The sequence below is a fragment of the Hylaeus volcanicus genome, chromosome 4 (assembly GCF_026283585.1).
Source record: "Hylaeus volcanicus isolate JK05 chromosome 4, UHH_iyHylVolc1.0_haploid, whole genome shotgun sequence".
NCBI classification, from domain to species: Eukaryota; Metazoa; Arthropoda; class Insecta; order Hymenoptera; family Colletidae; genus Hylaeus; species Hylaeus volcanicus.
In genome coordinates, this window is record NC_071979.1 from 23,649,851 (window position 1) to 23,674,157 (window position 24,307).

At 41.3% G+C, this 24,307-nt stretch overlaps 3 protein-coding genes across 3 annotated transcripts in view; 1 reads left to right on the forward strand and 2 right to left on the reverse strand.

The window, feature by feature from the left end:
• Positions 1-358: 358 nt before the first annotated feature.
• Positions 359-8,158, reverse strand: LOC128874781 (phosphatidylinositide phosphatase SAC2). Its single transcript, XM_054119844.1, has 12 exons — positions 7,934-8,158; positions 7,162-7,538; positions 6,822-7,085; positions 6,593-6,747; positions 6,345-6,517; positions 6,088-6,280; positions 5,686-6,013; positions 5,509-5,579; positions 4,430-4,651; positions 4,034-4,347; positions 3,755-3,964; positions 359-3,676 (listed from the first exon to the last, which is right to left on the reverse strand). Exons 1-12 carry the CDS (start codon positions 8,028-8,030, stop codon positions 2,697-2,699), a joined length of 3,384 nt encoding a protein of 1,127 aa, XP_053975819.1. The 5' UTR covers positions 8,031-8,158; the 3' UTR covers positions 359-2,696.
• Positions 8,159-8,395: 237 nt separating this feature from the next.
• On the reverse strand, positions 8,396-10,025 carry LOC128874784 (ubiquitin-like domain-containing CTD phosphatase 1). The gene is made up of 2 exons (XM_054119846.1): positions 9,759-10,025; positions 8,396-9,572 (listed from the first exon to the last, which is right to left on the reverse strand). Exons 1-2 carry the CDS (start codon positions 9,916-9,918, stop codon positions 8,743-8,745), a joined length of 990 nt encoding a protein of 329 aa, XP_053975821.1. The 5' UTR covers positions 9,919-10,025; the 3' UTR covers positions 8,396-8,742.
• Positions 10,026-17,014: 6,989 nt separating this feature from the next.
• The window catches only part of LOC128875474 (uncharacterized), a 92,185-nt gene continuing 84,892 nt past the window's right edge, over positions 17,015-24,307 (forward strand). Inside the window, exon 1 of the mRNA XM_054121096.1 lies at positions 17,015-17,996. Within this exon, the coding sequence (XP_053977071.1) occupies positions 17,936-17,996 (61 nt within the window). The 5' untranslated portion in view covers positions 17,015-17,935. The remainder of the gene's footprint in view (positions 17,997-24,307) is intronic.

Sequence of the window (24,307 nt, forward strand, 5' to 3'; positions counted from 1 at the left end):
TTTTTTGAATAATCATGACTATTCCTACCTTTAAAAGAGTTTTATATAAAAATCTCGTTACATTGAAAGGAGTGACTGATTATTTCTATCACAATTTTTTCATTTCATTGAATTCATTTTGGAAGGAATAAGAACAAGTTTATAGGAGTTCATTGAATTTTATTGTAATTTTGTTCTACACTACTATGTTGCTCAATGCATCACATGTACATATTTATATATATATATATATATATATGTTTTCGAAAATGTAACTGCTAATATATAAGGCAAGTTAAGCCTCTACAGGCTATGAACATTTTCGTGCATTGTTTGTCAGGATTGTTTGTTGTGTTCTATTGTAAAAATACACATAATATCCGTTGCAATATGTCGAATGCTCAACTTTAATTGGACCATACATTGTGACAATACGAAAAAAGGAACTAAAAATATAGAGTCTATTTTTTTGTCAATGACTTATAATACTGCATCAATAAATAGATATTTCGCAAGTTATACAAGTTAAAATTATTTTAAAAATAAGGTGTTCTAATATGGAATGAATAAACAATCGTAAAATCTGGGTAACAGATTCAGCTAAATAGAGCGGATTACTTGAAAACAGTCCTGTTTTTGGTGTTCTCATTTTAAAGCATTTCTAAATGATCTACAGAATCGACACGCCATTTTATTCTCATTTTTTTTTGTCATTATAGGCTGTGCTCATTCTGCTAGATTATATCACAGACTATCATTTGCAATTGGAAAAAACATTCACTAGAAAAACTCTTACTTGCAATACTTCTACCACGTGTTAAGTGCAATTATGAAATGTTTACAGCATATCACGATTAAATTAAAATATTTATATACAAGATATCAGCTTCCTAGAATCATAACTCATATTATTTGGTCTACGTTGTCATAATTCGAGTATTAAATAAAAATGGATATTTTATGATCTAAGTACAGATTATATATGCAAATTGTTACTATAATTGTTTAAGTATTATGTACATAATACTGTAGCTATATCAATGTAGGAATAACACGACCTTTTTTTTTTTGGAAACATTCATGTGTTTCAAGCGCAATTTTATGTGGAAAACAATATGTTATAAACAAAGCTTGCCTTTTTCAAAATAAGTCTCAAACTTGCATGTTTAACATTAGATAGTAGTTTCTAAAGATTTGGAAACTACTCCAATTTCTAGGCATATCTTGTGACAGTTATCACTTCTAATTTGCACATTGTACAGTTTTCCAGAGAGAATGTTTATTTCTCACATTCTATCTTGCCACTATACTTTCGTTTTAATTAGCCATATTACGTTATTTACTAGACTACTCTTAAATAACGGTTCATATTTACATAATTGACTACAAAGCTTCTTCGTTGAACTTGCTGCACAAATAAATTTTCAACTCATCAACGTTTACTAGCTCGCAAATGTTACATGCATATTTCGATCTATGTAGTTACACAAAAAAAAGGGGATACATTACTTGTTTAGCAATTAAAGTTTCGACCGTTAAGAAAATTTAATTATGCAGCAAAAACTGAAGCTTCAGAGAACGTTGGGATTAAATTTCATTGTATAAGCACACACTTTTGGTAAATCCACAATTCGAGTTTCTAACATTCAAATGCAATGCTAGGTTTCGTTTCATAAAATCGATACAAACGCTATCGCGACAAAAATTTTGTATAAATATGCCAAAGCATTTTGCAAATAGATAGTCGTTTTGTATAGGAGCAGGAGCCCGCCGCTCCTATGAATGTAGAATAATAGAAAATTTGTAAGCTGATACACCAAGTGACTTGCTGTAGCTTAAATATTGACCACATTGTACTTTGAGGAGGTAATTTTCATGAGAAAGTACAGAAAATAGTGGTAGGCTCAAGACTGCATCGTATCGCATCGGATATTATTTGATACCAATTCTTAAAACTTTCAGTCTTGAAAGTCCTGAACATTTTGAATAAATAAACAAGTGACTCTGCATTTAACATATTCTAATAGAAATTTTAATAAATTTTAGACCACTTAAGGATGCACGAGATCACATGGTATTTAATGATGATTGAAACGATTCGAAACTTCACAGTCTTGAAAGTTTTGAATCTCTTTTAGAACGTAGATTCGAACGCCCATCACTAATAAGAAATATCTTATCGGTTAAGAGAATTTGTTTGCACAATTTTTATGGCAAGGTGGCAGTAATCCAAAATAATCAATCGTGTTAAATATGTGCACTGACTTTACTGTTCGAGACGACTTTTTCGTAATACTATATCTAGGAAATACCTGTGGCAACGAGAAGTATTGGGCTGTCTGGAAAGTTCATGCCGATTTTTAGTAGGCGGTACAGGTCTCTATATATCAGAATGGATGAAAACAAATAAAATGTGTACATTCCTTAACAGGTGGAAAAGTTGTGGAACAAAATAGTACACATATAATTTAATAAATATACATCAAAATTCAAATATGCCTTTGAATTTTTTTTTAAAATAGGCATGAACTTTCCGGACAACCCAATATATTTATCAATTCCTATGCAAAAGTATCTCCCACGTTTATGCGACGCATTGTCAATGATTAGTGCACGACGATTTCTCAATCGTTCGACTATTATCGTGTTTACCTAGATTGTGAATTACAATAACGTTGCTAGACATTGAGATTTTAGCTACGATATCTTCCATAAACTTACAAAGCTATTAGTTTCGATTGACAAGAACCCCATCTCTCTTGCAGTTTCTGACGTTGTTCTACATGGTGGTCCGAAAGGTTTCTAAGTAATCCTGCTTGTCCCGTTTTCAACTTTCGAGGATCTAAGTTTGCTCCTAACGTTTGAACACCTTTCGCGAATTTTGAAAAAGGCGACAGAATATCTTTTGTGGTAGACGCTACTGGGCTGACGACATTCGAGACATTAGTTTTTATAGACTTCAAAGCAGACTCGCTTCGTGAAGATGTGATATTCAAGGTTAAATCTTGTTCAGACGTCGATCTCTTTTTCTCTTGCAATCTACTCTCCGTTTGCAAGTTATTGACATTTGTATTGCTAAGTATTAACTTGCTATCAACTTCACCAGTCGAATGACTAATATTTTTTGTGAGATTCAACGTCGACGGTGGAACCATTCTTTCCTTGTCTTCGATTAAGGCTTCCGATGCGCCTTGTATCGTTATTTCCGGTGTTGTAGCTGTAGTCTTTTGAGGGGAAGCACTTAGAGTGCTTGTTCCGGATCCAGTATCTGGAACGAGCAGACTTTCCGCATTCGAATTCTGATCGGATAGGTTGGTGGGTCGTACCGATAAATTTTGCGTTTCGTTGTTATCATTGCTTTCGACTACATCAGCGTTCTTTACACCCATTATGATGCCAATAGATGGAGTGTACGCTTCCATGAGATTTTTATCGTGACTGAAGTTTTCTGGCTTTTCTAAAGGAACAACTGATGTTGTTAAATTTTCGTCATCGCTACTGCTGCTGCTAATGCTGTTACGTTTTCCTTGTACATTGCCTGAGATATCCCTGCTTCCAACCGTGAAAGTAGGTTTCGAGAATGCCTCGGACTTTATGCCTATACTTTTTGCTATGATTGGTTTCTTCGCGCTGAAGCTATGACTTAACTTGTTTAATTTACTGAATTGCTCCGACATGTTGTTCAATGCTTTCGTTCCTGTATTTATATGAAATTGTATAGATTGTTATTTACTTGGAAAAACGAACACATTACAATGATTCCAAAAATATATACCTGCACTTTTCAGAGCTTGTAACTGTGTCTCCGAGACATTTCTGGTTAGTTCTGGAAGGGACGAGATGTCCAGCAGACCTGTAGATCCTTTAACGTTAACTAATTTACTCTTTCGTTTATCTAACGTTACATTCATCGCTATAGGAATCTCTGGTAGATCTGCTATTTCCATTGCTATGGATATAGCTTCGCAGACTGCTTTTAAAGACTCTGTATCGTACAAATAAATGCATTATTCGAATTAACGTCTGATAATCGAAGCATACCAAGGCAGCTTACCTATACTCTCCTCTTCAGTTTTTATAACAACAGCCATGTTATTGAAAAAACGTAAATTTGTACTGCGAAACATGTGGAAGTAGCCGCACTCGTTGGCCACTTTGTAATTTATTCTAATGCAGTGAAAATGCCTATTTTTAAAGAGAGAGACTGTACTTTCGGGCTGACCAAACTCAATCAATATAACATCCTCGAGTGGAACTCTTTGGTAGTTTGTAACTTTGTCGATCTGATCGTCGTAATCAGCCACGTAATAACTGTCGCGCGTTAGAATTAGAATGGTGTCCATCTCTGTTTCCGTCGGGTCACCAGTTCTGTTGAAAAGGAAACTTTGTGAGAAAAAGATTTGTACCAAAGGATAGAGAATAAAAGACAAAATATGTGGGTATAACGTACACAGGATCGGCATCTATGAGACCCCAACTGCCTAAAATAACTTCTGGGTCAGGTATAAGTAGTTTTTTGCAATCCTCTATCAGCAGCTTTACGTGAATTGCCGTAGCAGCATTGTCTTCTTCTTCTGTACGCTCCTGGAACACTTCCTCGCTTACCGAATTTCCTAACATCATATCAATTGTGGCCTGCCTATAGACATCCTTGAAGCGATTTAAATAATATCTGAAAAAATATGGACCATCCAAATATTTGCATTGAAGTCGCACGAAAGTTGAAGCAGTAGCAAGGTTCTGTTATAAAGAGAAGGGGGTTAGAATAAACGCTTCCGTTAGAATCAAGATCAAACGTACAAAGTCAAGCACCCTATCATGCAATAGAAGTCTTATCGTGCGATGTAAAGTCAAATTTATTCAAACATCACGTGGGGTTACATATCGATCGTGTGTCATCTTCTCTTTTTGTTTGCTAAAATGACGACGTCTAGAATTGAAGAGTTATACTTTATTGCCGCCTCAACGAATTAAGAGCTTTCAACGCTAATCTTGCAACGAACCTTGCTATACCGTACATAACACTTGCGTAAAGAAAGTCAGGGTAATTAGCAAGTTGAAGCTGTATATTTGGTGGTTTCGCGGGTATTAAGTCGAGGCAGCAATGATCAAGGATGTCTAAATAATGCGACCAATCAAGATTCAGTCGATTAGCATCGATGGGATTGCCTAGCAAGGTATCTATCGCCGCTTGACGTATGTCGTCCATAAAGTGTTGTCGAAAATATCTATAGGAAAATGAAAGGATAATGTCAAGGATCTATGCCATGTACAGAGAAATCAGTATTTAAGCGATGATCATGGAATGTAGAAAAAAAAAAATATTGTATCACGCAATTAACGCTAACGACGATACGAACAACGTGTGATAATTTATTCGTCATACAAAAATTACAGCGTTCGAAAGGACATACTCGCGAAATGTCGTGGCGTATGAATGATAATCGTAAAGCAACGTGTCGTGTATGACGAGTAAATGATAGTCTAATGCGATGCGGGACATGTATCATAATTGCTGTCCAATTGTACCTGTTTGCAGAATTCATGCCATCTTTCATTAACCCAGTAAATTTTCTTTCCCCTGTTCTTGTGTAATCTCCCTATAAGCAATAAGAAACCACGTGTCAGGGTTCTAGTTAAAGTTTCGCTTATTGGTTAATCAGACGTTATGCGAAACTAGGAAATAATTCACTGTCGAGTACAAACCTTCAGAGCGTTTGTACCAGCATACTGTTTACTGATAATGTCGCCATTATTGGCCCAAAGCAGCTGAAACGTTTGCCTGATATTTGTCGGCAGCGTTCCGTCTGGCGGTATTAGTCCTAGCTTTGAAAATTGCATTTCCATCACAGCTTTACCCAGAGCGGTTTGCACCACATTTGTTCTATCTAAACAATCTATACAATTCACCCGAAACACGCCCGTCTGCATGCAAATTGTGCCTTGCTTATCACGCCAACAGTACCCCACGTCTGCCAGTAGCGGAGCTAACGCAGTGACCAGGATAGACACATTCTCAAAATGCATTCCTCGACTGTGTTAGGTACAAAGGTACATTTAGCGCCAAAATCGAGATATGTTTTAGTTTGAAGCATCGCGAATCCTTACCAGTATTCGTGGAAATCGAAGGTTGTGTATGTTATATTTGGATTATTGTAATTAAGCACGTGATTACTGTACGCATCCCCAATAATTTTTTCCTTGCCAGTTTGTTCCACTAGATTGACGATACATATCGGACCGTACAACTTAAGTTCTTCGGTGAAATGTTTTTCGAATGCAACTTGCGTTTCCGCTTCACCTGAAATGTTACACATGTCGTTAGTTTATTTAATTTATATGAACTCGTCGTTTTAACTAGGTACCTTTGTCGATGTGTGGTGGAGGCTTGTATTTGTATCCAGGTTGAGACCAGTACACGGGTACGCTACCTCGTACTTGTACAAAAGACACCTGATGATCGTGATACCAAACTAGTTGTTCTGTTTCTACATAGTTTGCGCACTTCCCATCGTCGTCCACACCGCGTCGCTTATACCTTTATCGTAACGGAAAACCCTTTTTGATGAAACCAGCAATTGATAAATAGCGATTAAAAAAAAAAAATAATTACCGTGTTCCCGCGCGAAATCTACTTCTTCTCGATATAATAGCTAAATTAAAGGTTTCGTGTTGAGGTTGACCATCAAACCCCACTTCTACTTTGCACTTCTCTATTTGTACATACCCCTGAATAACTGGTAATATCCAACAGTCTGCTTTATCTGTCTAAAAAGATGAAACATTTTGATAAGACCATGTAATCCGCAATGTGATCTAATTAAATTTGTAAAGATCCTAACTTTCAAATTGATTATATCCTGTAGCATGTGCTTATTCCAAAAAAATCTATCATCTACTCTTTGCCAAAGAGGCTTATTTATATCTTCCTCGTTTTGTTGTGTTTCAGTAATACAAAGTCGTTGTAGACTGTTGGTAATGTCACCAGTTTGACAGAAATAGAAGGAGTCAGTTTCAGTAAAAATTTTGTTCAATTCTTCCAGAATTCTCTTCTCAAATCTCTCTTTATCCTTAACAATGCTTCGTTTGGATACTGTAGATTTTACCTGCAAATTATTTTTCCCCTTGATAACTAGCTGTTCATTTTTCAGAGAGCTGTTTGTAGCTAATAGAATAATCTACCTGAGATGTTGCAATTGCAGCTGCTTGTTGTGTAGTATTTTTTATAGTATTTGTAGCACTTTTAATGGTTCCCCACGTTTTAGCAAAAGCTGCTTTTTGTGGCACATCGAATAAACTGGTTTGACTTTTTTTCTTTGGCAAATTCTGATGTTTCTTGCATGGCAGAAGTCCAATATCTGTATTTTCAGTGCCAAAATGTAAAAATGCGATTGATTTAATTTTGTGTATAACATGACCTCCATAAAGTTCTCCAGCTGGTGAAATTTCTTTTATAAGCATTAACCTGGGCTCTAGCACAGTCGGTTGTTCTATTTTCCCAACTATTCCATAAAATATTCCAAGGCATTCTAAATCCTTTGGTGATGCCCATTCCCAGTCTGTGAAACAATTCATAAAAAATAACAAGGTCTCAAATCTAAATAAGACCTTAAATCACATATTTTAACATACAGCTAATTGTATTAGTCAGAATTACACATCACGCATATTTACATAATTCGCGAGCTATAGCTATTGCAAAACAACATACGCGACTGCCTTTTAAGGCATTTCCTTGCTTATGTTATTTTAGTAGCAACAATTTAATCGCGATATAATATGAAATAAAACCTTGGACTCTCGAATATTGTCGCAAAGCTGAATCGATAGAACAAAACAATATCGAATTATCTCAGCTGCATTTATAGAAGTTGTATGTGAAAATAATAATAAACAACGTGTATATTTGACGTGAGCGTATATGCACTTCTGTCAAAGATAAAACCATACCCACCCGATTTCGCGGAAAATTCTCCCGTGTATTTGTCACACCAAAGGCTGTACTTCTCCTTCACGAAAATGAAATGCGTGTCAGTACGAAACAGTTCCATTTTTCTCACTTTTACGCGAACGACGTTTTCCAAGTAGCATGTGTAACGTGGTGTAATGTCAACTCCCTCAACGAAAGTCCGCCTATGACGGACACTTCGCCATCTTGCTCGTTTATGAAACTAACAATAAGCTTGTTTCACAGACTGTACCTACGTACACATTTTCGATCAGGGAGTAAATAGCGATCGGATACATGAGATGCACATTTAGCGGTTTGTTATCATTTGCTCGAGCCGATAAAAATTAGTACAGAATTTCAGCAAGCTCTTAAAATTCCATCTAGTTCAACTACGTCACTCGTTATCTGCTTACAATAATAAATAAGTACAAGTTTTTTTTTTTTTTTTTACATATAAAGGTTTTATTTAGATAATTTTTGATTACATAGTTTGTACACGTTTTATATAATTCATAAGTACGTCATAAATACAAATATGCGTGTGAAAATATGCGAATTTATGCGGTGTAACATGAAATTTTTAAGCACTGTGAATAACGATTAATTAACGTTATCGGGAATATTATCGTATATTATCATCCATGGAAGAATACTTAAAAGATGTTATCTTTTTACATGTTCTTCTTTATACAGAATGTAGAACGTTTGTTTTCGTCTCGTGTCGACCACTAATTAAGGGTGAAATCTAAATATTTTCTGTGATAGTGGGAAGATTGATAAAATTCAACAAGTCTTTAACATTCTTAAGAACTTTACTCGTCGGTATTCGTCTCGTTCTTCTTTTCCTGTTTGGCTTTCTTTGCTTTGTATTCCTCCCACTTTCTATGGTTGAGAGTCTGAAAATCCTCGACTTTGGCTATTAATTTTAAATATTCCGATAATTTTAACAACTCCCTGTCTTTACTCCTGGTAATGTGCGCGTGCCTGAAAGGTTTTATTCTCAATCCAGACTGTGGATTCATGATAAAATTCCTCCTGATATCGTCGAACATTATCGTGTTTTTCGCCGAGAATTGTTTATACTTTCCCCATATAATACCAAGGGGTTTCACCCCAACCAAACCATGTTTGGGGGTATGAACAGAGATCATAGCTAAGGAATCAAGGTGAAATGCTATTTTGTAATACGGGTGGTTGGATACTCCTAGTAACTTCATCTTTTCATTGATCCACCTCATGCTAGTAGCAGACCAAATTACTATGTCGTAATCTTTGTAAGCCTGCATTAGGAATTCATGAAGATAAGGACGCATTAGTTCCACGCCACTTTCTGCTGTCGATCTGTGATCGAACAAAGTGTAATCTATATCCAGCACAAGAAGTTTCTTTCCTTCTCTGAGTGGATTTAATTCTACAATCGTATATTGATTGATCCTCTTTTGGATTTTCCAGAGATACACCTCTGCATTCTCGATCTCAACCTCCTCTTCTTCGATATCTAAATCATTAACTACGTCAGGCATATCTTTCGGCGCTTGACTTACTTCCGCGATGTCCTCTTCACGAGAGCCCATCAGCATTAGCTTGAATCCAGGCCTGAGGCCCAATTTACCTATGATGTCCTCATCTTGAGCTGCTTTGCCTGGTGAAGAGAAAGATTCTATAGAGACTCGATCGAATTTTAAATAATATCAATAACCGTGCTGTAACTGATTTCCTAAATCTTCGATTAGGAAAACGAAAGGTCCGGGAGAAATTATTCGTGAACGTTATCTTAGAGACAAATCATAGGGAAAGAGAGAGACGCATAGACAATTCAAAACATAACCTTTGAATTTGAGGTTCAGCAACTTTTGACGTTCGGGAAGGACACCGGTTTCCTTGTGTATGCGCTCTTTTAGAGCTAGAACGGTGTCCTCCTCTTGCATATCCGCGATCGAGTATTCCTTTCCGCTCCATTTTACAATAATCCTCACTTCACCTTCCATTCTTCGAGAAATAATGACGCGACAACGAACGATGCGTGCATACTACGAAATTTTCGACTGGGCACACACGTACGTTTTCCACGTAGAAATACTACGGCATTCTAGAAGTTTTACTCGCTACGTATATACCATGTATACATATATGTTGCTTCTGCAGTATCAGCTTTCCGTCGATATTGCAGTTTCAAGTTCATTCAAGTGTTCTTCATTCAGGTGGCGTTTCGTGGGTCAAGTCAGGACGGTGCTGCCATCAGATTGGCGTGGAGAAATCGTCCAAGTCTTTCAGAAAGCAAAAAGTTTCATTGATGATTCTGTACAGGTGTACAGGATGGAATTAATACGAGATAAGAGGTACTGTACAATATATTACTAAATAGAAAATCTAATCATAATACAAAGTTTATTCATAAATCGAGAGCAAAAGATATTCTTATATTCGAAAGTTTTTCGTAAGATCTTCTCTTTAGAAAAAGCACATTCTATATGTTTCCGGATGATTACTATGGTTAAATCGAACTTGCTATTCGCACCGTAATATAGAAAATACCGAAAGGAAAATTATTTCTCTAGTAACAGAAGAGAATACGAATCTCATTTGTTATACAAAGAGTTAATATTTAATTTATAATTAGTTTCAGAGATAATCCCCTAACACGTTAAAGTTAACGAATAATCTTTATTTCGGCAGTGTTTAATTTATATCCGCGCTAGGCCCGCCTTGTCTTTTTCGGTGGCAATAAATTTTATCCCTCAACTTTACGCTGGTTCTCTGCAGCGCTGGATAAAGTTTCAAAAGAAAAAAAAAGAAAATACCACGTCGACCAGGCCCCCGGAACTCGGTTAAACAACTGCCCGCGGAACTGGCCGGTATAAAAATTTTGCAAATTGCCCTCGAAGCTTTCTGTGCGTTTTTACAGCTTCTGGGAAATGAAACCGTGAGTGGAACTCGCCCAACAAACCGTTGTTAAAAACTTTGCGCCACCTTGTCGCGGGTCGCGGAACATTCGACGCAAATTTTCTATTTTCCCGCGTAACAAACTCGCGTTTTCCTCGTATGTCCCTCTTTCCTATAGTAAAAGGAAACTCGGAAAATAAACGTGCCCCTTAACCGAAAATAAGAAAGTTGAAAGAAGAGAAACTCCGCGGTCATGAAAATTTCTTCTTTAATCATCCCTTAAGGGGCGAGTCTGGTCCAGCTAATGTATTTTTCTAACGCATATAATTCCCAGATATAATTAATTTTTGTTATTGAAACTTTTTTTACATATAAAGGGACGTTCGAAGAAAAAAATTTGACAGTGTAGATTTAATTTGAATGTATAGATATATAGATATATACAATCAATTACCTTAATTACCTTCAATTTAAGCGTCGAATCAAGTGAATCGGATAAAAATTCGACGAGCTATGCGTCTCACCGTTTTGACCGAATCCTTTCCTTGCGACTACTATATTATACATATGTATACATTCAAATTAAATCTACACTGTCAAATTTTCTTCTTTGAACGTCCCTTTAGATGTAAAACAAGTTTCAATAACAAAAATTAATTATATCTGGAAATTATATGCGTTAGAAATATACATTAGCTGGACCAGACTCACCCCTTAAGGAGGATGGTCCGGTACAGAGAATCTGGATATTAATTTTCAAGATAGTATTGGCAGTAGCGTTATAAATTTCTGATAAAAATCTCCAACCCTACGAGTGTAATAATAAGAGTAAGTGTAACTTTCACAAAGACTTGTTTCGATCCAAGTTTCCAGACTTCTCCAAAACGTACCCCGTGCATCAGGCATAGTTTACCTCGGTGCGCCTACTTAATGGCTAGAAAGTAAAAAAAAAGGGAAGTCCCTGTGGTGGCGAGCAACGACAAGGGTTGAGAACGGTTAAATTCTTGGCAAGGTTCGTCGTCATTTGCGCGAGAGAAACGAGCGAAGAAAAGGTCGATTCAGACTATACGACACGGACCGTCACGTTCCGGCAACGACACGTACCGGCACCGACACGACAAAACATTCAAACACGCGTTTTAATGGAACTATTCACACTATTCCCGTTGACGGAACGTTCAGGTCGGTGTCTGTTAAGCGCGAATAGTTCCATTAAAACGCGCGTATTAATGTTTTGTCGTGTCGGTGCTGGTACGTGTCGATATGGTCCGTGTCGTATAGTCTGAATCGACCTAAAAGCAGCGCACCGGGAAAAAATCGCGAGCCCGATCGCGCTTGTTTCGTTTACGAGCCGTTGCGAGTCGTCGTCGGTCTCGTCGAACGAAAAACGGTCCGCGATACCGCGAAGCTTTTTTGGTCAGCGCGAAAACGACGCGTAACGATACCCAGTTTAAAGGTGAACCCCGAAACGCGCAACGAGACGCGAACGCTGGTAAACGAGCGTGCCGCGACCGCAGTTCCAGCCTCGTAATTAAATTTTTGCACCACCTATTCTCCCTGCTATTTTTTTTTTCCTTTTGCCCTTTTCGCCCCGCGCCTCGCTCTTCTTCTTTTGTTCGCGCTGTTGGCGCGTGAAATCGCGTTTGTAGATGCGACGCGCTGAATTCATGCGGATGTTTCCAACCATTAATCTTTCCGTGATCCAACGTGGCGTTAAGTGTACCCTGGTTAGGCGAGTAGATGCAGGTTACTAGGTTTAATCTTCGGGCCAGTTCTTTGTGGTCTCTTAAAGATTTTAGAATAGGATCGGCGGGAGGAGGCAGGGGTTTTGTTGTAGAAGGGAGGGCTTTAGAGATTTCTAGGTGAATATTTGATTTCTGATGGGGTAATTAACCCTTTGCACTCGAGACCTCTTTTTCTGGTATCTACCAGTAACTCGAATGCTAAGCTTAGGTTGACTCGTGTTGGATTATCAATACGCTTCACGAAGAATGAACTTATTGTTCGTTGTCAAAATTGAATCGTTCTCTTGAGGCGTTCTCCGAAGTGTTTACACGTATCGCCGTCGATACTTTGTTTTAAGAGTCGAATTGTGGCGACGTGAAACCTAAACACTCGGAAGATATGAGAGGACCCTGATTTCCTTCTGGTGTCGAAGTTTAGTCAGTCGAGCATGAGATCTCTTAATGAAAAGAACCTTCCTGCCGTCGTGTGAAATAGAGTGTATTTCTTTTAATATATAAAGCGTATTAATTATTTCGGACTCCCATATCCAATAACTTGCAAACTAATTTGAGACTCTACTTCACCTTTTACTGACCTTTATTGCACTGTCAATCACTTTATGGTGATACACCTTAGGTATTGTAGATTTGCTGTGTGAAACCTAATGGTGACCGAGGGTCACCTCTCGTGTGCAAAGGGTTAAATCGTAACGCAAGGGGTTAAGAATAAGGCCGATCGCACACGGCCCGACCGATTTGAAATTAGTGTCTCGAGTGCAAACCGTTTGCACTCTTTGGCCAATCGCACACGGGCGGAACTTATCAGTTTCAAACCACTCTGAATCTAGTTGTATGCGACCGTGGATCTAGGTGAAACAAAGATAGTGGAGCAGGTGAAACAAAGAGCGCAAACGGTGTACAACGCTAATTTCATATCGGTTGCGCCCGTGTGCGTTCGGTCTTTGTTTCACCTACCCCACTATCTTTGTTTTACCTAGATCCACGGTCTCATGCAACTAGTTTTAGAATGGTTTGAAACTGATCGGTTGCGGCCGTGTGCGATCGGCCTAAAAGTGTAGGAATCCGTCTATCCAACCTAGCGTCAAGCGTTGCTCGCGTCGAACGAATGAGTATTCTACCTTTCTATGTCCAGCTTGAAATTGATAGTACTCGAGTAACGGTGTGCAACTTTCCAGGTAAATACCGCAACGTGCAGTCACGCGGCGAGGATTGAACAATCCTGGCCGACGGGCAGCGTCTCGCAGCGGCGAAGCTGTTGTGCGCCGGGGCGTTAGGCGAGTTTTAGTATCCCCGTATAAGGGGTTAATATCAATTATTAAACTAAGACCCGGGGTCCGGCTTTATTATCGCGGCGTTGTTACGAGCCGGGCGGAACCGTTACGACGATGAATTACTGCCCGTACCAGTTTGTAAACCAGCCACTTCGATAAACTGGACTCGACTTAATATCCGACTGTGTCCTCCGCGCTCGTTATTAAACGGATATATACGTTGCAGGGGATTATTTTTTTGTTTTACGGAGCTAACCGGCGCGATTTATCGTTCGGGCAAAAAAGGAAAAGGAAAAAGAAAACGGAATAAAGGGAACGTTGCGTTATCGCCTCGCTTCTTGGGCAGAGATTTTCCGTTTCTTTTCCATGGTTCTTTTCTCTCGATGGATGGTAAATAGATGAGATAGTAGCCGAGGGTTGATTTTATTGCTGGAGGCGAATAATGAGACGCGAAGGAGGGCTGGAATTTTTTTGTATGGGCTTTTGTTGGCGGGAGAGGATGATTCTGGGCGGTCAGAGTTTTAAAGTAGTGGAATATTATTTCGTTTAATAAATTAAACATTGTCTCTTCGTCTAAATATATACATGACGTTGCGATTATTTTAACGAATATTATATACGTTTCTTTCAAGAAAGAATTTGCATCGTTCAACCCTCCGCGGAAAGGTTTGTCGACCCCTCCGGAACATAAGTCGACCAGGGGTTAATCGATAGATCCCCAGAGTTGTTCGAGGTCCGTCGAGCCCGAAAGACCCTTCACGTTCCTCCTCTCGCCCTCGTGGATGTTCCCAGAGTCCAGAGAGGAAGGAGTCTGCCTTTTTTAACGCGATCCAATTCTGCTCTTTTAATTGGAAGCAGATATCGCAAGTCCTCTGGCAGGCGTTTGAGGGGCCATGTGGGTCGAAACGAGGGAAGATAAAAGAATGGAATAGACTTTGCGATAAGTTCGCCGACAGAAAAGGAACGAGGGGATGTTAGGGGGTTGTTGCTGTCCCGTTGGAATGCTGCGAGGCATCTCGCCCGTAGAATTCTATCGAGGGGAGTCAAAGTGCCATCGAATGTGCCATTCATGGCTCTCCCTTTTTTTTCCCTCCGCTCGTATCGATTCGACTCGTCTCGTTTTTTACTTTTTTTTTTTCTCAGCGCCAACCGCCGCGTCGATTTTTCGGACAGGTGGTAATGAGCATTTTGTAGCCTCCGTTGAGGTGCGAACGCTTTATCGCGATGTACCGCCACTCTTGTGATCGATTAATACTGGCAATCGGGACTGGAGAGTCTGGCAACTATTGTTTTTTTTTTTTTTTTTTTTTAAGTTCTCTTTACATCGAAAGGAATCGAAACAATGGTATTTTTGATGGTATAAGTTCTGGGAGTAATATTTAATATGTTTTTATTTCTTCGCGTTTAAACAAAGTGTCAAATATTTATAATCGGGTCTAATTGGGTAGAGTTCGTTATTTCAGTATGTCAATAAAGTATTTAAGTGCTTACGCAGATGTTTAATTAAAATTTAAATTAAAACCCTGCGGGTCCAATTGCGTAGAGTTCATTATTTTAGTATTTCAATAAAGTATTTAAGTACTTACGCAGATGTTTAATTAAAATTGAAAAGAAACGAAATGCTCCATCGCGGTGTATTCTAATTTTTTTTTTCTCTCGCAAGTAGAACACGCATACGTGCACCGCGAGAGATCCGCATACGTATATTATATAGCGTGCATACCTTCGCGTGTAACGTGTTTTGCATGGAAGAAGAAAGTTTCTAATTTTCCCTTCAAAGTAAACAAAAAAAAAAAAGAAAGTTTCCCCACTCGTCACCGTGAAAAGAAAAATCATCAAAGGCGTTTCTTTGCGGGACCAACCTCGTCAGAAAAAAAAATCACGCTGAAGTAATTTAAATTTCAAGCTTTCCCTTCGGAGCACACGGTGACTCGAGAACGTGTGCAAACGTGCATTATTCAAAGACTTATTTTCGCGCGAAAATGTAGTCCGGGCCGATTTCTCGCACGGACTTTCTCAAAGAAAATTTCCAGCTGCTCGATTATACTCGATAGGTTGCTACCATTCGAATAGTTGGCCACTCGGACACTATCCAAGCACTCGACCGTTCGAATACTCGACTATTCAAACAGTATTTGAACGTATGATCGTTCGAATGCTCTTCAGATCCTTGGCTATTCGAGTGCTACGCGGAGACTTTTCGCGCTGCGAAAAAAGGAAGCTCGAACGAAGACGCTTCCGGCGGCCACGCAGGAAGGCGGAGTTTTGATCAAGAATCGAGTCACACAGGGATCGATCGTAGCGCGATAGAACACAGGAAACGCGTCGAAAGCGTGGAAACCTTTGGCTGCGTTCACCTGCAGGAAATCTCATGATTGATGCCGGACGGGCACAATGTTGCCTGCGTATAATGCACATAGGACGGGCACAGTGTATACGGGGCCGATAACTGCCGCGTGAATGCGTACTGCAATAACGTTGATGCGACTCGATATGTAAACGGTGGATATCTACGGGGAACGCGCTGCAGGGAAATTAAACGCGTTCCTGGCTTCGTCGAAGAAACATGGACCGTCCGAAATGATTTACTTTCACGATCGGGGATCGATGGCAATTTTCCTCGTTGTCCGATTTCGAATTCCCCGTTCGCTGTCGAATATATTCGTACGGCTATGTAACGAGCGAGCACGGCGATCTTTATTCAGGTGACCGAATGGACAAGTATTCGAGCACTCGGGAGATGTTCGAATGGTCGTTTTCCAATATCGAATAATACCGAAGTCGATAACAATTTTCTTGTCATAATATTATCTTGTTATAATATACCTGTGAAATATTAGGTTGTCCGAAAAGTTTCTTTCGCTTTACTAATAAGTAATACATCCACAATATTTTCTGTTTTCCGTTACATTACTGAATTGTGCACGATTCATTTTGCTCCGTTACTGTTACGACATGAATATCTATGAAATTAGATTGTCTATTTATATAAACACGACCACGTAAAATAATTGAGTGCAACTCGCGAAAGAAACTTTCGGTACAACTTAATATTCCAATTAATGGGAAGATAAATTTGTTTACACGAAATCGAGAATGCAACGACGCGTTTACACTGAAATTTTTTAATAGCTTCGCAATCATGGTTGTTTAATTAAACTTTGCGCGTCGGTGCACGACAGCGTGGCGTATTGAATAATACGATAGCCGGGAGAACTTTGACGGGAACCAATAAAATGATAATTAAATAACTTTGTCGGATAAAAGGGTACGAAACCAGCGTCGAGTTACGTTACTGCGTGCAGCATCGAATTGTCAACGATTATCGTAAAACGGGAGATAACGTAAACATTCGTCAACAACTCCCAGCAAGAGTATTTTCGATCCACGTCGAAGGAGGCCACGCCGAGCACGCCGAAAATTTGGAGTCGTCGGGGCGCGGGCGCAAGCACGTCACGCACACAGAACCGAAAATCAGGGGGGGCCACACAGGTGCGGAAGATAAGCGCGCGCGACGACGCGGATGGCGCGGCGCGGCTACCCTAGGCTAGGCGCGTCGCGTCGCCACTGCTGCAGCGTAACGTAGAAACTCAGTCCGACGGCGGCGCCGCACCAGACGTACGTGTCAGGACGCGCCTTTACGTTAGCCCTGCGATCGAACCTCGCGACCGATTGCGTTCGATCCCCCAGTGTCCCTCGAGATCGTCGAAACAATCGAACGCGAGAAGAGTCGCCGGAGAAAGGAAGGACCGAAAGAAAAAAAAAAAAGAAGAAATTTAATTGGACGAATCGGAGAAAATTGTACGCGAAGATATTTCGATCGATCTGTCCCGAGGAGGAGGAGAAAGTGGAGGATCGCGAGGGGGATCCTGGATCTCGCGGCTTTCGCGGAGTCAATCAACGAGGAAACGGATCCCCGTGGATCGAGAGGCAACGAGGATCGAGGGAACCGATTCGAGTCGGTGCAAGTGCGTTTTATCCTTAACTGTTTTCGTTTCGCGGGGCATCGTTGGTCCCGCCCCTCTGGGCGGCTCCTGCCTGGAAGGATCCTCGCCGCGAACTGACGGTGTCCTCCTCGCAGTACGAGCTCGGCACACGCCGCCAGGATGTTTTCGTCCTCGAGGGCTTTCCCGCCGATTTTCTTCGCGGCGCTCTTCGTCTGCATCGGTGAGTGATCCGTTTACAGGGACACCGCGGACCTAGCGATGTAACTCGCGCCGAATTGCTTCGGGTAAATCGAGGAAAGTGCGGGGGTTGTAACGTTATAGCTGTGTCACGTTTCTCCACGTCGAATCGTTGAAGAATGAGGTCGGAGTGCGGTTGGAAGAATTCGGCGCGTAACGATTTTTCTTGTGATAGTTTGCACGGCTAGCGCTGCTAGGATTGTTTAAATAATTGTCGAGTGCGCGTGATAGGACCCGATTCATTTTTAACGAAGCTTCGTTATCGTGTGAATTACTTGGAAGCAGATGAGCGTTAACTTATAGCAGAGGAAATTGGTGTTGTAAGGATCGGTGGAGGGTTGTTTCTTGAAAGAAAAATTGTACGAAAATCTACCTACTCTGTGAAGCATACTCGAGGTTATGCAACGTGGCTCTGTAGTAACTCAGATAAAATATCAATCATTGCCTCTATAGCTCCCACAAGTATGCCTTCTTACGACAAAGCGTACGAAGGTACGTACCACAGGACATGTTATCTGTGATAGATATCGCGATAGGTATGCAACTCGTTCCATGATAAAATCGTTACGTCTGTGGCTTCCTGTAACACGAGGGAACGACCGCGAGTGTGTTCGCCAAGTTTTCCTCTGAAGTCTGATTTGTGGTTCGATCGGCAGAAATATTATGAATCTTTTTGTCTGTGAAAAATCGTTACTCGAAGGCAGGTATCGTAATCCTTGATTCTCCCTAAATGCTCTATACTCGTCGCATCACATTCCCCTCGGCCCTTTCTTCTTCAAAATACCAGTGGCCACTTATGCAAATGCGAGTGGCTAGCCAGACACGAGTAAGTAGAGCGTGACCGACTCTGGCCAGACCGAGGTATAAGCAATACATCCTAGGAAGGGAGAAAAATTAATTTTCGAAAAAATTGCAAACCTAACCGAATTCGACTTGACCGAGTCGATCCTCCTGATGTCCACCTATAGTAAAAAAACACCACCCCTAAACGTGTATCATCGATATTTGTGATGCCGTCGTAGGAAACGCTTCTTTCAAAAATATTCGACGAGTACTTCTTATTCTTATCGATACCCAACGAATAAATTCGCGTCGAACATTTCAAGTGGCCAATTCGCGGCTTACCTTGCCTGTTATTTTCGTTAAAAATGTACGAATTATAAATTGAATGTACAAATTACCCGGCAGTGAAGTGGAAAAGGTTGAACCGTTTGGGATTCGAAAACCAGATCAGTCGTCCTGTTTCCCTCCACCGACCGGAACAATTCCCACGAAAATAGGCTCGCAACGTCCTGGCGATGAAACGCGTCGAGGACTCCCCCGTCCCCCGCGCCCCATCCGCCGTAATGAATGGCATTACCTCCAACCTGAAGTTTGCGACCTAATCGAATTAGTCGTCAGGCGTGGTGGGGTGGTTCCAACTGAATTTTCGACTGTTCCCGGGTGGCGAAAGACAGAAATCGTAAACGAGAGAGGGGGAGAATCACTCGGAGCAAGAGTAACGGTCTGGATTAAAACGAATCGCTATGAAAAAAAAAAAGGCTGAAAGGCTCGAGCAATCGGTTTACGAGGGGAACGCGATCTCGTAAAATAAAACTTAACGATCGTCGCCTCGCGTTAGGCGAGCTCGCGAAATCTATTTACGGTTTTCATTTCGACTTTAGTGCGAGGGGGCGGATCGTATTAAACGACTGGCCTTGTTGAATTGCCAGGCTGTACGGAAATGAGGAATCTTTTTATCGCTGGAGTCGTGGATCAAACGATCGGCTGGAGAATATTGGCTAGGAGGACGTCAGGAGTCGGCGAACAATTCGATTTTCTGGATATGATTCGTATATCGGAGCGCGTCGGAATTTCGTTGGACTTTCGTTCGTTCATTTTCGGAGATTAAGCCCATAGTTTCGCAACCTTCCCGAAGGAAAATTCGTACACGAGATCGAAAGGGCACAAATCAAAGAATATGCCGTCCCCAGGCGTGTCGACCTGGATAGCTTCGAAACAGTACCCTAAGAAATAAGAAAAGGATAAGAAACGGGGCCTCGAAGTTCACTCTACAGAGATCCCAGCGAAAATCCGTAAACATCCGTAATTATACTCTGCGAGCACATCTCTGTCAATCGAGGAATGTTTCAATCCAATGATCGATCACGTATTCATCCCCAGACTGTTTCTTGTTAACACATTTCCTCTCTCCAATGTTCGACAAAAGATATATCGGGGTGGCCTGTTTCTAGCGCGCCCCCAACTCTTCGTATCCCTTTCAATTCTGTAAGATCATCTCAGTATTCAACGCACCCGCGGAAAAATACGACGAAGAACCACGTTAATTGCGAGATCCGCCAGACTCTCTCTTCCCTCTTTTATTCTTTTCGCGAAGCGAATAGCAGAATTAATTCACGGCTATCGAGGAAGTTTCCAGCAGCGTTTCGCGATTCCGTAACGCAGACAGGGAATAATAACGGGTGCCAATTTATCATCGACAGACCCGGCGGTTGTATCGCCTTAAATAGCGTCGGTTCGCGATGCGCATAATGAGTATAGGTAGGCCTGGATTAGAGTTCGACGAGCAACTGCGGCGTTCCTTGGCTGGACACTCCGACACCGTTTCGGAGGGGAAGGACAATTTTCGAGACTAAGCTGTCTCTAAGTGTCGTAATTTGCAAAGGGGGATTATCGAGGTCTCGACCGTTTAAGACTTGGGCGGTAAAGTACCGCTCTGGGCGACCTGGAATCGCGATGGAAGGCTACGAACCGCATTGAGAAATCCACTCGAGGTGTCTCTAGAACCGCTAATAAGGATCTCCAGCTGCTGTGGCGAATGATCGATAACGATGGAGACTCGGAGGATGAAACAAAACCGAGCTGAAGCAGAAGCCTGTCCAACGTATTGGCGGTCCTCTTTTTTTTCTTCATCATTTTCGAGGCAATTCGCACGATTTTCTGCATAATAATTTAGACAAATTTCGTCCATAGACATAGAATGTACTTACGGGATTATATAGCGCACATACGATCCTATAAATACCCGTGCCTTCTATGCCTATTAAAGAAGTTTCATTAAATCAAATAGTATGTTTGATATATTTCCAAATTAATTTTTTATTATAAATCCGTATATGAACAATCTTATATACAGGTATATATTTACGTATACATCAACATAGTCATACAAGCGTACACTTGGAAGCATCAAACCTTCCACTTAATTCAAGCAAATTTTTTCAACAGACACAGAGGGTACGAATATTTATGCGACCGACTATACACGCATCGCATAATATCGAATATTCTATACCAAATGTACGCCATACAATTTGATATAAATATTCGATAGACCTCAACCACCATGAATATTACCGAAAAGGAATCTATTTTTCACCGTCAGAGAAAAGTGTACCCCTCGACCTAAAAATTCGGTAGTCGAAGATTCCCTTCGCGCGGATCAGATACGTCCAAGATGATGGAATAACGTTGAAGCCGATCGTCGCGCGAGATCTGCAACCCCGGTGATCTGGGTCAGCGGAGCCGATGATTTACGACGGCCCGTCGCGTGGGATCTCCTCGAGACGCGGTGCCCGTGAATTTTTTTTCCTTCGGACCTTCCCCGACGCAGGGAGGGCGACCTTTCATCGAAATTAACCGCGTCGAGCGCGAGCCAGGATCGGGATATATCGAACGGGGGGGCTGGTGGGGAGAGAGGGGGGAGGGGTCGGCTCTGTATGCATACTTTTTTCCCGCCCCCAGCCCTCTCTTGGACGTATTGACGTCGCGACACGCGGCTTAAAAATATTACATCCCGCCCGTCACGGCTATATTGTACTCTTTGAGGTTGGATCGCGAACGCCGTGTCGGGGAGACGCGTAATTTCGGCCCCTAAATCGGGGTCTTTGCGCGCCAAAAGAGAACGGATCCCCTTGTTAAGGGGGTATCCTGAATCAGGAGGTCTAAAAAAAGCGGTTTTTCGTGAATTTGTTTGGTATGGAAAAAAAAATAATTAATTCTATCGAACTTTTTATCCTATTTTCGTACATATTTGAGTAGTCTGTAGAAATTTGTTCAACAAGAGATATTCACATTGAGTCGACTGCGACGCACATTTGTAGAGCACCTCACAATTAAAACCTCCTATCTACGGGCAAGATGCGGGTCGTAATTTTGGTTTGACACAAAAAAAAAAACCAAAAGAAATTTTCATTTTCATACACGAGAACCTCGCCTTCGTAAAAAGGATGGGCACATATCTATACGCGTATATATTCAAATTATATCTTTAATGTCAAATTTTCTTACGTTCTTACGTTTTACATACGTAAAAAAAGTTTCAAGAACAAAAATAAATTACATCTTAAAATTACGTGCATTGGAAAAAAAAAACCTTGTCTGGACCAGACTTCCCCCTCGAGGGACTCGTTCGTTGTTTCGCGTGCAATCTGTTCGAAACAGATATTTTTTTTTAATGTAGCGGAGGGGTTGATAGGGTGTCGATTATCCTAGTTCGAGATGAAATCGAGTAAATCGTCGCTCGTTTTCGCCAGGGACGTTTTATCTCGCCGCGAACGATTCGCCAAAGCCATCGTGCAGGCGAAAGCGGTCTCATTCTTCTGGTTCTGGATCTTTGTGGACTGACCCCGGCACAATGCGACGCTTTAACGCCAACGTCCCTCCCTCCGGCCATCCCGCGGGACTGGGCAATCAGGTAATGGAGACCCGGTGAAAGGCATCGCGTCACTTTCCTCCCTCGCTCGTTCCCTCGACTCGTTTCTGTCCCTCACTTCGCTGTTTCCATTCGTACATTTAATAAGGGCAGGAACGTGCCCTTCTTCGTGCGTGAACTCTGAGCTTCGATCGTAAATACAAGGGCGGACAATTCAAGGCTTCTCCCACGGTAGAATTCCAAAGGATCTTCCGAAGAAAATACAATAACAAACTTCGAATCGTATTTCGTCATTCGAGTTCTCCGAATGTCGGTCGAAATTTCCGATCGAGAGCCAAGTATTTCGGGCGCAGAGGCTCTCGCGGACTCGATTTCTCGTCGAGTCGAATGTCACGAGTCCGTAGCATGAAACGATGGCCGTTTTACGTGGCGGTTCTGCGCGGAGGAAAGTTCGAGAGGCGCAGATGCGTTTAAGAGTGCCATGGTGGTGGTGGACGAAAAGCAGGTGTGCTTCGACTCGAATGAGTCGGCGAAACGTACACAGAGAGTTTCCCTCTGTGATCCACGACCGAACGTGCTGGAGACACTGCTCAAAAGACAGAAGGTAAACGGATAAAGCACTAAGCTCTACAGTGAGAGTCGCAGACGAGAGGAGGGTCCACGCGGTGCTAGAGTAACTCGATAAGAAAAAGAGAAATCAGGTTAGGTGGGAGCAGCAAGAGACGCTAGCTCGCGTGTGTTAAATATAATTAATCGTCGATAGGCATTCTCCTCGAAATATTTTAATTGTTCCTTGAAGGATTTAATGATTACTTTCGAAACGAAGCCAATAACTTTCATATTTTTGCAAAGGTATGAAGATGCTGCGCAATATTCCGAAGTTGCCGAGCAAACGTGTATTCCTTGTACCACAGTTAGTCAAGTTATTGTTAATGAACGTTTAGAGTTACTGTTCGTGTAATAAACCCTATGCACACAATGAATTCGATATATTCCATTATAATTATTGTACGCATACCATTAACCATCTGCAAACACTCGAGTGGTTGCGCGTGCCCTATTCTCGATTAGAAATTTACCCTCGATCCTGCGATAAAGAATGCGCATTTAATTTTTGCGACAGGGTTTTTTTCAACCTCTCGACGCCCAGCCAGCCGACGCGTCGCCAGGTCGTGGTAATTGCTAGAAAACTCACGCTGCCGTCTGTTTCCAACGTTTTAATTCCATTCGCGGTCAGTCGTGGCCGTCTATTTTTAACGCTTTAATTCCATTCGCTGATAGCGGCCCGGTGGCTTAAGCCATAGCTAATGATTTTCCTCAACGACGACTCTCTTCTGGGTCTTCCAAGGCTCTCGCGCGGACCATCGCGTTATTCGTTTAGCGTTATTCCTCGTCGCATTTTCATATTCGTGACTTTTGAAACGAGGTCAAAGGATCTTTGTTCGCAACAGAAACAACGATAATCTCGTTGAATGAGTAATTTTCAATCGTCGCGCACGATACCTCGACGTGATTAGGTTCGCGTAACGGTGGCTCTGGGGCGGACGTCATGAAATTATAATTTACGGCAATCAGTATCCATCGGGCTGTGTGTATCATTCGCCTCGATAGGACGAGCAAGCAGCTGCATAATCTAACTG

Excerpts from the sequence above, each read along its gene's own strand:
- LOC128874781 (XM_054119844.1), bottom strand. The coding sequence starts at position 8,030 with ATGGAACTGTTTCGTACTGACACGCATTTCATTTTCGTGAAGGAGAAG. Across the intron at positions 6,281-6,344 it reads TCCACCACACATCGACAAAG|GTGAAGCGGAAACGCAAGTT; the intron begins GTACCTAGTTAA and ends GTAACATTTCAG. Across the intron at positions 4,348-4,429 it reads CTCATAGATGCCGATCCTGT|AACTGGTGACCCGACGGAAA; the intron begins GTACGTTATACC and ends CCTTTTCAACAG.
- LOC128874784 (XM_054119846.1), bottom strand. The coding sequence starts at position 9,918 with ATGGAAGGTGAAGTGAGGATTATTGTAAAATGGAGCGGAAAGGAATAC. Across the intron at positions 9,573-9,758 it reads GCTGAACCTCAAATTCAAAG|GCAAAGCAGCTCAAGATGAG; the intron begins GTTATGTTTTGA and ends TCTCTTCACCAG.